Source organism: Callionymus lyra, chromosome 5, assembly GCF_982586985.1.
Source record: "Callionymus lyra chromosome 5, fCalLyr1.hap1.1, whole genome shotgun sequence".
Classification (NCBI taxonomy): Eukaryota; Metazoa; Chordata; class Actinopteri; order Syngnathiformes; family Callionymidae; genus Callionymus; species Callionymus lyra.
In genome coordinates, this window is record NC_141822.1 from 12341156 (window position 1) to 12355550 (window position 14395).

Below are 14395 nucleotides of genomic sequence, written 5' to 3' on the forward strand. Positions count from 1 at the left end.
GTGCCCAAAATAACCAGAGGTCACTTCTGTTGGACTTCAAATCTACATCAAAAATCAGGTTAATTCTGTGTCTGGAGGCCTGAAACTTTACAGCCTGGAGTAATACACTCAAGCTCAAGGATACTTGTAAAAAATCTCCCCCAAATTGTATCTGTATTGACCAAAATGAAACTTCAAAAGTTCTTTGGGTCAACCTAGACTCATCAAGCCATGTTAAATGAATAGGAAAGAAAAGAACAGTCAGTTGTTACTTTATATAAACTTGGGACCGTTTTACTATTTATTTAAGAAAATAAATATCAGTTTTGCATACTCTTTGTCCAGTGTTCTCTACCCAAAGTGTGTCCACAATTTGAATTGGAAACATAAATGCGGGTGTCTTCGATTAGTTTGTCGTTGTTTTTATATTTGCCATTCTTGCATCTCTTCTTCTCCGATCTTCTGTAGGTAATAAGATGTCTTCTTTACAAACCACTTCTTACATTTATTACCCTCCTTGACGGGGCCCCAATATATGTATATATACTGTATATTTAAAGTTATTTTTTAAGTAACTCTGTCACAAGTTGGACAGTTTTTTGAACTAGTAAGATTTGGTAACTACGTAACTTGCAAAGATCTTCTCGTGTCGACCTTGAAACCGAGCGAAGGACTTGAACCCTCCGGGCCCCCTCTGACATCTCCACAACCTCCGAGTCGTTAGTGCCAGAATAAATGAAGCGAGAATAAGGGATCATATGTTCGCTCCGGGCCCATCTGTGCGCGAAGATATAACGTGGGAATTATTCATCAGAGTAATTACCAGCGCCCTCTCAGGGGGGATTTGGTCCGACGCGCCGCGGAAGAAAACCGCTGGATCCTCTCGGCCGGCGTCGAGTGACCAGGACGAAAGGAAATGAATCTCATTAGCGCTCCGGTTGGTTTCAATTAGCCGCGACAACTCAATCCTTTCCAAGTGTCCAAGGAGGTATTTTTAGGGGAATTAAAAGAAAACTTCTAATGTAGGTGAAACATTTAAAGATGGGAGTGGCATTTCAACGATGAGACCTAAGGAGGGTGCGAAGTCGGGGATCTGCATTTGTTTCTTGAAACTGTCGTCTTCCACCTGACTTGTCCTCCTGCTAGAGCGCCTCCTGGAGGCTGCTCACCCGTCAAATACCATGGATTAGCTGCATTCCTCAATGTGCGAAGAATAAAGGCTTATCTTATCTAATCATTATATAAGCAGCAGGGGAATTACTGAACTTTGTTTTGTTCAGTAGGAACAACATCGCTCTAACTTTGAATGAACTGCTATCTTCCCTAAGATATTGAATGCTTCAAACATTTGGGGGTAAAAGAGCTTCTATTGCGATGGTCACCTTGGCAACCAATGTTGACACACTGACACCGGTGTCTTTATTGCAATTTAAGATTTTTTAAATTTTCTTATTGAACTTTCCCTCGCTGCTATTGGCTGGAGAGAAACCACACGAGTGATGCGTATTAAAACCTGGAACGTGTTCCTCTGCTAATATTTGCAGTGCAAACTGTTAGCTAAGTGGGTTTTGCCAGGGTGGAGGCGAGCGAAGAGACGGCAACTGTAAACAGTCGAGGATGACAATACTGGCTGTGGTGGTTGAAACATGTTTGCGGCGGTGAGCAACGCTGCTGATAAATATAAAAAGATCTTTAAACTTTTTCCAAGAATCTAAACATGTTGGTGTGCTTCGACCGGAGCCGGTGTGTCCGGCGCTGAAGTGACTCTTTGTCCCTGTGGGTGATCAGATTACTTACCCTCATTTCAGTGTGAATTCAAAGACAACAATAATGCTTTTGTTTTCCCGAGTCACGCAAGACCTCCGAGCCGTAGGAACGCTGGTGAGAACCAAAACCGGAGCAAGTGAGAGTGAAACTGGAACTTCAGGTTCCACTTGGTAGCATAAACCCACCCACCCCCACCACTGATACTCCCTGCACACTGGGCTGAAACCTTTGACTGCTTTTAGAAGACATGGCAAAACACCTTCATTGGTTTGACAAGGTTTCAACGTCTTACACTGTTTTAGTGTGTGTGTGTGTGTGTGTTTATGCCCTTATATCAGCTGTTAGATGAGAAGTTTCTTTCACTTTCTGCACCTTCTCTCTCTCTCTCTCACCGGGTTTCACAGAACCCAAGATTCCTTTTTCAGCTACAAAACAAGTTGTACATGATCTATCTTCATTTTGTTGCAGTTGGAATATGTGGTGACTGAAGTGGTCTCAAAAGAGTGTCATAGTTTGGTCATTTTAGTTTAAAAAGTATTTCCAGATTCTTATAATACAGGTTAACCACCTTAAAATGCATCATAACGTTAAAATCATAGTGCAAGGAACAGAGACGCACAATGATCAGATTGAATGAACAGATTGCTAAATCACATTTGTGTGTCTGTGATCAGATCGCATGGCAGGGAACAATGAAAAATACACCACATGAGATGATTGACATCATATGATTGCCTGTAAACTCTGAAATGGCAGAAAAAATTGACCTGAGAATAACTACACTCATCATTATTTGTATTTTCCTGCTTGAAAATACATTTAAGTCATGGACCAAAGTCTTATCTCTTTCAGCAGTAGTGCCAAGCGCTTTAATTAATCCTTTCCTCAAAGTATCGATGTTTTTAACAGTGAGTAATGACCCAAAGTTCGATTTAAATCAATCGTGTTCAGCTTCCCTTTGCAGAAAAACCTGTTAGGTCAGCTGGCCGCTGATGTTGTTGTAGAGGATGTTTGCAGCGTTTCAGTAAGTGAAGGAAATGTTTTCACAGCATCTTAAATGTGATATAATGCAGATTGTTTTGCAGTACAACTTTCTTACGTGTTGCTCTCATTCACTCAAAATAAAACCCAAAAAACTATCCCTGAATGTCTTCTCAGTGACGAAAAAGAGATCAGACAAAAAAACTTTCTCTGCGTCTCAATAACACCTGTCAGTCTAGTGCGTTGACTAACGTAAGACGACAACAAAGTAACGTTGCATTCAAGAGCATAGGAGAAATTAAATTCACCGTAATAAAAGTAAACATTTAAAAGTAACTTCTTGAATCACTAAATTTGAAAAATCCTAGTTTATGAAATTCTCTTTAAATGAAACGTTAGTTTGTTCGATGTTGGCAAGCGGTCAACTTTCTTTATATTTCGTTATTAATGTTTTCATCTGATTTAAGGTGTTGTACAATATGTTGTTTTCATTAAAAAGGTTCAAATATCGAGGCAAATCAAATGCAGGGAAGGGCATTGAAGTGGGGGGCTACAAAGCCTGAGCTAACAATCCCACCAATCACAGAGGCTGATAAGAACGTGGATTTAACTGTTGCGGTTCATTACGTTGATACGTTGTTGCAACATCAAATATGATGGCTGTTGATGGCTGTCTTGTTTTTTGTACCCAAAAGTTGTTGTTGTCATGATGAGGTTGTTCACCCTCCAGGGGTCGAAGGTCAGTTGTTGTAGTGCTTGGAAAAGAAAGGGAAGACTCATTTTAAGATCCAGTAATTCTGCTTTGAAGCTTCTGCACTTACTAGCAGCGGTGAGAAGAGAAAAGAGGGGTAACTTGGGACAAGCATAAAGTGTGTTGCTATATATAAATCCTCCTGCCGGAAAACAAACTTTGATCCAAAGATTCACTAAAACTTTGTTCTTTAGTTGGGAGCATCTTACCCACAGGAAGTAGCTAATGCTCCTTAGCAGTACTTTGGTTTCAGTCTCCGAAGATTCCCCGTTGACCCACTTTTGGAGCGACTCAGACCAGACGTGTATGGAGTCCGTCTATCATATTTAAAACCATAGAAAATGAGCTTTTTCTATTCCTGCTGATGAAGACAAAAAACAAGTGATGGAGGTCAGTGGGTTCATCTTGGCACTGATGAGTTGGTCCCTCCACACTCTGGCGTGGTAATGAGCCAGTATTTCACCAGCCAGCATCCTGCCTGACATTCCAGTGACAACCTAGTGTGCGACTCTGCTATGTGTCTTCATTAGCTGCTGAATAGTTCTCTTAACTCAATATCCTTCTGCATTATTGATGAGCAGCACGTCTCCTGTTGGCCCAACTTGATTCGACTACAACGCGGTTAATGATCTGCTGCAGAAGATTCTTCCGTATAGATTCCACAGATGTGTCTCATTCGAAGTTTGCATTTGATATTCACGCAGATTCACACACACATTTCTGTGTTCTTATTGTGTCGCTCATGCCTATAATTTTTGAAGGCTAGTGGTAGATATTTAAAAAAAAAAAACTTCTTTTACGATATAGACCATTTTTATATCAGTGCTACGATGTATACAACAACTTGGTGATTTCATTGAATAACTAATAAACTGCTTACCTTTTCTCACAATTTATTTTGGAACTAAATGTTGTCACAACTTCAAAATTACAGCAGTTGTTACCCATACCAGTACATATACTTCATTATACTTTTATATATATTTCTTTAAAATAATAGCACTCTGTACTTTTAAGTACACAATTTTACTAAAGAAATGGTCCCCCTTAAAATTCAAATTTCACTCTTTTTCTACTCTCCCTCATGTCGACTAAGGGTTGAGATTCATTTGGATGTTACGCTCCTGCAAAGTCAGTGATAACTGTAACCTGGGTGTGTGTCCCACCAATAAACTGGCTGATGAATCTGTATGATGGCCTCAGAGTTTGCTGCTGATGTTCGTCTTGATTTGGTAAACAAAAGTCTGTTTCTTGGTGTTGGTGATCATAATATATGGGCTGTAAACTTTGCTGCAGTCTAATGTTGTAAAAAAAAGAAATGCCCTTTTTTTCCCTTGACAATTGAGATTCAGATGGCTTAATCAATTGGACCAACTAGCCGCTCCTAGTGCATCATGGGAAGGCGAGAGAAGGTCTGTGTTACTCCAGGAGTGACTCGATAAATTCACGCATCCCGACTCTCGGAGGCTGTTGTGATTGTTGTGTTTTCATATTATCCTGTCGCTTTTGTTGCCATAATCTCTTATTTCAGATCTTTAATCTGCAGCGTAGCAATCCTGTAACCGTCCTTTGCAATCTGGACCAAAGCTCCTTTCACGAGGCGAGAGCCGGACGGACTAATCACATTCTGCCGTACGGACCGGAGCAGCAACGCCGGCTAAAAATAACGGAAGCTGCTCGCCACTGTCATGCTGCTCTTGTTGCCGCTCTCTCCGTTTCTTCTCGCTCGCCACGGGAGACTCACAAGTCTGTGTCTGCCACTTGTTGAAGTGATAAAAGATAGCAAGTTATTTGCTTTGTGATGATTGATATCGATTGTTGTTGAACACTCTTCAGTCAAACTCTGTGGGAGTCTTGAGGAAGTGAGAGTGACGGTGATCTCCGCTCACAGTAGTGTCCGCATCTACAGAAGGAAGGCAAACATCAGTATTTGGTGAGATTTAGTTTTGAATCATGTGAAGATGTTGCTCCAAGGATGTCATCAAGGGAAGATAAATGAACAGAGGCTGTTAAACAGAGTGAAGATGGAGGAGGCTGACCTGTTGTGTGGAAGAGAAGGTTGCATGAACAAGCCTTAACCGTGAATGGCCATGTCTACATGTTACAATATTTCCTGTTATGAAGAGCAGCTCTTTCATCTACCATGTTTTTCGGACCTTAAGGCACATTTAGTTTTACTGCATGACTGATGGCTGCATTTTTTTGTTTTTTGCACTTTGTTATCTTATTAAAAAGACGGCGTAGTATTCCTCCATGAGGCTCTGTACTGTTATCCTGTCAAGTTTCCATATTATTACTCCGTGAGGCTCCGTAGTATTACTCCGTGAGGCTCCGTAGTATTACTCCGTGAGGCTCCGTAGTATTACTCCGTGAGGCTCCGTAGTATTGCTCCATTAGCCTCCGTAGTATTGCTCCATTAGGCTCTGTAGTATTACTCTGTGAGGCTCCGTAGTATTGCTCCATTAGGCTCCGTAGTATTACTCCGTGAGGCTCCGTAGTATTGCTCCATTAGGGTCCGTAGTATTGCTCAGCGAGGCTCCGTAGTATTACTCAGCGAGGCTCCGTAGTATTACTCCATTAAGGCTCCTTAATATTACCCTGGAAGGTAATACTAATAAAGCTCAGGAGTAATACTACAGAGACTCAAGAATGATGATATGCAGCTTCTCGTAGTTTACTAAAATCCTACTTTTTGACAGATTTTTTTGACGTTCTGTACTACATACTACCTGTTAGAGGTCAGTATGAACCAAATATAAACGATAAAATGCACAGTTGATTTTTTTGGAAAATTAAAGTGCACATTTTGGTCTGAAAAATACGATGTCTGAAAAGCACTTTGGAAGTACAAATCATAGATTTGTGTATGTGTTGTTTGTGAGAGCTGTGTACAAGTGTGAACCAGCTTTAAAGCATACAGTACATTCAATCGTTGACCCTCGTCTCCATGGAAACAACATTGACTCAACAGGCAGTGCATTACCGGGTCATGACAGACTACTACTTGTTTCTGAGACAAAGCCACTTCCCCGAGGCTATACAACAACCCTGTGAACTCGCCCGCCCGCCCGGACTCTCCAGGCCGTATGGCAGATAAGTCGGCTATAAGAACAAATCCCGTCTAAGAAGTCTGAAAATGTCGATTACACACATCGAGATCAAGAGTGAACCTCCCTTAATGTCGAATGTGCGGCTCCTCTCAATGTAGGTCAGTGGATAAGCCAGACTGTGTTGTATTTTTGTTAGCGTGGTGTTGCCCACAGCCTCTGTCAGGCCTCCAGCAGACCGCCAGCCTCGCTCCCATGCAGATATACAGGCTGGTAAACCTTTTACTGTCCAATCAACGTGGATTTGCACAAGAGAGACGGGTCAGCACTTCCATAAAAGATGCTGCAAATAGATTTCTTGTCTGAGAACGGGTTTCCTGCCCGACTAGAAGAGATGCATGTCGTGCTTCATCAGACGGTTCGAGGTGCGTTCACATGCTTTTTTTTATTGTTGTTGTTTTTGGCATTTATTTTTTGAATAATAGAATTAAATTGACCCTGCGATCCCCATTAGGGATTAAGCGGCAAATGAATGAATGAATATATATTGAAAGTTTGATTTCATTTATTATTATTTTATTAATTGAAATAAAGTTTTTTTTTTTTACACGTAAAATTTAATACTTAAATTTCAATAATCCAAATGGTGTTCTAAATTCAATAGTTATTCATTTATTGCCTGTTTAATTCAGTATGAAATCTGATACAACTATTAACATTTGATATTGAGGGTGAAAGGCTATGAACTAAAACATGTTTAAAACATTATTTTTTTTAAATTATTGGAATATCAAACATTAAATTATTCAAAACAAAGTCGACCTTTCAATATAAAATTGGTTGAATTCAATCATTTGAAAAAATAAAAATTCAATATTCTGACCACACTAATATACTGGGCTTCCTATAATAGTCAGTTCTATAGCTCACCACAACTGGGCGCCATCATCTGGAATACTTCATAGTGAAGCCAACAAAATTATGATGACCACATGCGCCTAGTACCGCTTCCCTCTCCTCGTCAATTTTTCATCTACATCTCCAAACCGGTCTGTTTCTCTGTGGACCCTCGGACCCTCTCCTGTCCTCCCACTTCATTCCTTCCACTCTCCAGAGCCGTGCGTCATCCACACACTCGGCGCTCGTTTTTCAGGCTGAATGAAGCCAAGTCATATGTCATCCCCTCCGGCGATAGTCCGGATTACTCCGAGTATTTATATATGAACCTGCTGTTCGAGCAAATGAGTGAGTGGGTGGGTGGACCACATTCTCCCACTTCAGATGACCTCAGTAGAGTTGGAACAAACTTCTCTTTGCAGCTTGAATGTTTTCTTTTTTAGTTTTTCTTTGAAGTTTCTTTTTTAGAATGCACACGCGAGAACATGATAACCACCAGATCACATGCTGCTGTCGACGTCATGGAAGTTACTGAATGCTACTTGCACAATATGTGTGTTTGGGGTCAGGAGGTGCATATTTCAACTACTGTATGGAAGCTTCTTTCATCAACTAATAACTACAAATTCAAATGAATTCTCCGATAGATTCTTACACCTGAGGTTGTGCTGCCAAGACGGAAGACTGTCCTCTTGCCAGAGCAGATCTTCCCAACCAATCTGTCTAGGGTCTGAACCGAGGTCTCCTCCCAGTAGGACATGCCTGGAGCAGCTCCAAAGGAAGGCTTCTCACCTTATCTCTGTGAGAGAGTTTATTACCCCCTCTTGTGATCTCTGGGTCAAGGTGACCCGAAGGCACTAATACAAATGTGTCTTTCAGGAAGCCAGGGAGGTTGTTCACGCTGACCCAGAGTAAACAAAAAGGATACAACAAACACTTTTGTTTTAGGGCACCGGGTCACCTTGACCCTGAGATGGCATAAGGGTTAAGAGAGAGTCCAGACGGAGAAAAGTTATTAAATCTTTTAATCTAACATTTTTTAATTGTCTACATATAGTTTAAAATCCAGTTATGTTCAAAATTAAATTCCATATTTTTCATTTATAGCCTTTTAAATCCAATATAAAAATACAAATGTTTATATATTCTGATGGCACTGATGACACTACTTGCATACTCTTGTATCCACGGTCTTGTTCTTTGGGTCACAATTTTGATGACCATAACCATGAGTGAGGACCAGTGGAGAGCTTTGTTTATTTGGCACCGGAAAGATTGTTTGAGCACGTTTTTTTTAAATCAAATGGTTAAAACCTAAAGCTCTATTTGTTGTGTGGACCTTCTTCACTGACTTGTATGTTTCTATTATCTCGTCCGTTACCGGGTTATTCGTTCATGTAGTTTTATTAAGACTGTCAACATATATTTATCATGCGGGCAGTGATTTGGATAAGTCGGTGAATAGTGGCAAGACTCTGAATGTTATTTATTTTATTTTGTGAGTCTTAGTGTTTCTGCAGATTAATTTGAGGAAACGGATGTAAGTGGATACTGTGTTACATAATAGTCCAGGTCACGATGATGAAATCCGAGGTTATGTGGACACTGTGTTGTGGTGGAAGTGTGAGGCAGCTGCCAACGTTACAGTGATGGTCTTTTAAACAAGTGTCCACAACATGGACCGGATCCAACTGCTTGATAAATTTAACGGCGTTGAAGTGATTCACCATGTGGAAAGTAGCTCTTCAGCATGTTGAGTAATGAACCGTGGGATCCTTGTTGGTTTATTTTAATCACATCACCACATGAAAGTCAAACAAAAGAGTAGAAAGTGAATTTAATTGCCTTTGCCAATTCTCAAAAGGTATTTTTTTAATCCAGGGGAGACTTTATGTGGTATATATGATGAATATATCCTACTTTATCTCTTCTTTTTCTCCTTCTTTATCTCCTTCTGCATCTCTTGACACGTCTTCTCAGATTTTCTTAATGATCTTCTCCCATCATCCACACTTTTATCTCCTCCCTTGTCTCATTAAGCTCCTCAGACAGCCTTCTATATCTCTTTCCACATTTAAACACATCCTTTGTTCCTTCTGCCATAACATGCTACATAAGTGCTCATGTTCGACATGCACTTTTCACTTTTTGTCTGCAACTTTTGAATTATTTATTTACGTCTTTTTAAATGTTTCTATTTATTTGATTGTATTTATTTATTTTGTTTGTTTTTACATGTTTGTATGGATGGATGTGTTATCACTGCTGGACAAAATAATTTCTCCTCCAGGGATCAATAAAGTATCTTATCCATCCATCTATCTACATGTCCGTCATCTCATCTCATTCCCACCCTGCTCACATCCGTTATCTTCTCTTGCGTCTCCTTCTTTGTCTCCTTGCTCAGATCAGAACCTCCTCATCTCTCCCAGCATGTCCTTCTTATCTTCTACCTTATCTCCTCCTTATCTTCATACCTTGATCCCTTCCTTCCTCACCTCTTTGACCTCTCCCTATACCACCTCTTGTTCTCATTTCTCACCGCCTTCCTAGTTTACTTTATCTACACTTAGAAGCCCTACTTCATCTGCTTTCTCACGTCTTTCATCTCATACTTTATCTCCCATTTACCTCCCTGATCACAGCCTCCATCTCCATCCTTGTCTCAATCATTTTTTTCTCCTCTTAAATCTGTCTTTATATTCTTCTCCCTTTTTGTCGCCTCTTAAATCCGTCTTTAAATTCTTCCCCTTATCTTATCAAGTTTTTCTTCCGTCATCTCTACTTCCTCATGTCATTGTTTGTTTACTTTATCTCCATTCACATGTGAATGTGAATAAACGCTGGTGTAGCCCGGGACACGTTACTGTAAAGAAAGTCTCTTGTTGTCAAGATTTAGAACTGTTGGCTGTCAGCATGCGTCCATATTATCTACCGCGTGAGTTCAGTCACGTGATCGCGCTGTGTGTCTACATTCCTCCGAGCGCTGCGGCTGCATCTGCCTGTGAGAAGATCCACACAATGACAGCTCGACTTCAGAATCAACATCCTGACGCGTTTATCATCATCTCTGGAGACTTTAATCATGCCAACCTGGACTCTACTCTGCCTACTTTCCATCAGGCCGTGGATTGTCCCACCAGGAATAACAGGACAATTGACCTTCTTTATTCCAACTTGAAGGACGCCTACAGAGCCAAACCTCTTCCTCCACTTGGAAGGTCCGATCACAACCTGGTCCACCTTCAGTCACAGTACACTCCTCTGGTGCAGAGACAGACTGTGACCACTAAGACAATCAGAAAGTGGACACCAGCTGTGGAGGACGCCATCAGAGACTGCTTTGAAACAACAGACTGGGATGTGCTGCTGAGGTCTCATGGTGAGGACATCGAGGGACAGACACACTGTCTAACAGATTATTTAAATTTCTGCTTGGACGTTGTCGCCCCTACTAAGACTGTCCGCTGTTACCCTAATAATAAACCGTGGGTAACAAAGGAGGTCAAGGATGTCCTTAACAGGAAGAAAGTGGCATTCAGGAGCAGAGACAGGGACGCCATGAGGTCAGCTCAGCAGGAGGTGAAGCGATGCTTGAAGGAGGCAAAGGACACCTACAGGAGGAGGTTGGAGGAGAAGCTGAGCCGAGAAGAAATAAGAGAGGTCTGGGATGGTGTTAAAACCATCACTGGACACAAGACCAAGGCCTCTCTGACTGCAGTGGACACGGTGGATGAGGCAAATGGACTGAACAACTTTTTCAACAGGTTTGAGCAGGTCACCTCACCCTCACTGCTGCCCGCCTCAGGACCTGCCCCACCTTCTTGTGCCCCCCCCAGCTCCACAGAACCACTTCCCAGCTTCACCTCACTCCAGGTACAGGATGTACTTCGGAGGATTCGTCCAGGGAAGGCTGCTGGTCCTGATAAGGTGTCTGCTCGACTGCTAAAGACCTGCGCTGCTGAACTAGCTGAGCCACTCCAGCATGTCTTCAACCTCAGTCTACGGCTGGGGAAAGTACCAACTCTGTGGAAGACTTCCTGTATCGTTCCAGTCCCTAAAAAGATCCGACCGAGTGTGCTTAACGATTACAGACCGGTGGCACTGACTTCGCAGCTGATGAAGACACTGGAGCGGCTGGTCCTCAAACATCTCACGCCACAAGTCCAGCACGCGCAAGACCCCCTGCAGTTTGCCTACCAGCCAGCAGTTGGTGTGGAAGATGCCATCCTTCACCTCCTGCATCGGACCTACTCCCACTTGGATAAAGGAAGCGGTTCAGTGAGAATCCTGTTCCTGGACTTTTCTAGTGCCTTCAACACTATCCAACCCACTCTGCTGCAGGACAAACTGACTAAGATGCATGTGGACCCTGGTCTGGTCTCCTGGATTACGGACTATCTTACTGATCGACCACAGTATGTCAGGCTGAAGGACATCAAGTCTGATACTATGGTGTGCAGTACAGGAGCACCTCAGGGGACAGTACTGGCCCCTCTCCTCTTCACCATCTACACTTCAGACTTCTGCTACAACTCAGAGCTGAGTCTCGTCCAGAAGTATGCTGACGACACTGCCATTGTTGGATGCATCAGGGACAACAGCGAAGACGAGTACAGGAGTCTGATACGTGACTTTGTGGTCTGGAGTGAGAGGAACCACTTGCAGCTGAACACCTCAAAAACCAAGGAGCTGGTCTTGGATTTCGGGAGGTCCAGGACAAAGCCACGTCCAGTGTCCATCAGAGGCGACGAGGTGGAGATAGTGGACAACTATAAGTACCTCGGTGTGTGGATGGACAGTAAACTGGACTGGTCCTGCAACACAGACCATGTGTATAAGAAGGTTCAGAGTAGACTGTACTTTCTGAGGAGGCTTCGATCATTTAACATCTGCAAGAAGCTCCTCTGCATGTTCTACCAGTCTGTGGTGGCCAGTGTCCTGTTCTATGCTGTGGTGTGTTGGGGTGGAAATGTGTCCAAGAGGAGTGTCAACAGGTTGGACAGGTTGATCAGGAGGGCTGGTTCTGTGGTTGGAATGAAGCTGGACTCACTGGTGACAGTTGCTGAGAGGATATCATTGAACAAACTACTGTCCATCATGGATGATGACAGTCATCCTCTGAACACTGTCATCAGTGAGCAGAGAAGCAGAATGAGTGCACGAATGCTCCTTCCCAGGTGCAAAACAAATAGACTCAGGGACTCATTCATCCCTCGGGCTATTAAATTGTACAATTCTGAGTTCGGGGGCAGGAGTGGAGTGAGAGTATCTGGATGTTCTGTTCCATGTTAGTCTTTGTATCTTTGTCTTTGTTGTTTTTCTTTCCTTGACCTATGTTCTTTGTCTTTGTCTTTAGACTTAGATTGTGTCATCTTGTTCTTCCTCTTTATGTTCTTCTTATTTTATTTTTTATGTATTATTTTTTATTGTTTATGAAAAATTGCTGGCTATTGTAAAAAAACAATTTCCCAAAGGAGACCTCCTGAGGGATCAATAAAGTTTTACCTTACCTTACCTTACCTTACATGACCTTCATCTCTTACTCATTGTGTCAAAAACAACTGAACGATGTCACAAAATCCTACAAATGAAAAATAATCAAAGTTGCAAATTGAAAAAAAAAAGAAAAAAAAGAAAATGTAAAAACATTATAAAGTCAGGTGTGACACGCGGTCACCACTCCATCCCTCCAGCATGCTAACATGTGGCTGCTGTGCTGACCCCGTCTCCCCCCTGTTGGTCTCCCCTGCAGGGTCTGAGGATGCCCAAGCGGAGTCTGTTCGTCCGGCTGGTGCCGTGCCGCTGCCTGCGAGGCGAGGAGGAGGCGGTGACATCGCTGGACTACTCCCACTGCAGCCTGGAGACCGTTCCCAAGGAGATCTTCAGCTTCGAGAAGACGTTGCAGGAGCTCTTCCTGGATGCCAACCAGATCGAAGAGCTGCCCAAAGTAAAGTTCTCAAACTCTCGGTTCAACACTGTGTGTGTTCTGCTGCGACTCACCGCCAGTCTCTGGCTCTCTCGCTCCTGCAGCAACTCTTCAACTGCCAGTTACTCCACCGACTGAGTCTGCCAGATAATGACTTATCCGTGCTGCCAGCAGCCGTCGCCAACCTCGTCAATCTCAGGGAGCTGGACGTCAGCAAAAACAGTAAGATCTAGTAACATGACTCTTCCTATGTGAAAATCAGTTATTCATTAAATCAGCAAGTCAATTGTTGACAACTAGTCATGTTTACTTTAAGCATTTTTAAAGAGATCATTTTTATATTGAAAAATGGTGAATTTGTTTCTTTCTTTTATTAAAACTGAATAATATATTTGAAAAATACAACTTTTTCTTACACATAGCTTGATATTCTTATTCCAATAATTCCAAAATAAATGTATCATTATTTTATTTTTTTGTAGCATTTTAAATAAAAAATAAAAAATAATGGTATATTAGTGCCACAAGACAATATCAAAGGAGTAAAGACCGAGCTACTTGATCAAACTTTCAGTCAATCATGTAACACGCAGATGAAAACGTGTCATCATGCGTATGTTTTTTTTATTCTGTTTTTTAAAACCTTTTTACCTAAAGAAAAAAAAAACAAAAAAAAAAAACAATGATTGAATTAAACAATTTCAACATTTGAATATCATCATATTATTTAAATAAATTATTCCTAAACAAGTATTGAATGCTGGATAAAAAAAATAAAAGTTACAATTTTCGAAATGGTAAATTCACCCGTTCAATATTCTGATGCACTGACAAGGATATTAATCATTCTCTCTTCAGAGGAACATCAAGAAAGGATTCTTATACACTACACTGCTAGGCTAACAGAATGCTAACCACACTTATAATAATATTGCTTTAACCTTTAAAATGCTTAAAGCACTTCTACTGGTTATTGTACAAATCCTTTTTTCTTTTTTTTTATTATTATATGTATAGTTATTTTTTAATGTGCACTGTATGTTT

The 14395-nt window shown here is 41.6% G+C and overlaps 1 protein-coding gene and 1 long non-coding RNA gene across 3 annotated transcripts in view; one reads left to right on the top strand and one right to left on the bottom strand.

The window, feature by feature from the left end:
- Positions 1–14395, top strand: part of erbin (erbb2 interacting protein) — a 48959-nt gene that overhangs the window by 12992 nt on the left and 21572 nt on the right. For both annotated transcript variants that reach the window (XM_087790971.1, XM_087790972.1), the window contains exons 3-4: positions 13178–13372; positions 13456–13573. In XM_087790971.1, the coding sequence (XP_087647097.1) occupies positions 13187–13372; positions 13456–13573 (304 nt within the window). In that variant the 5' untranslated portion in view covers positions 13178–13186. The remainder of the gene's footprint in view (positions 1–13177; positions 13373–13455; positions 13574–14395) is intronic.
- The window catches only part of LOC148079423 (uncharacterized), a 58547-nt gene that overhangs the window by 12064 nt on the left and 32088 nt on the right, over positions 1–14395 (bottom strand). The window lies entirely within an intron of this gene.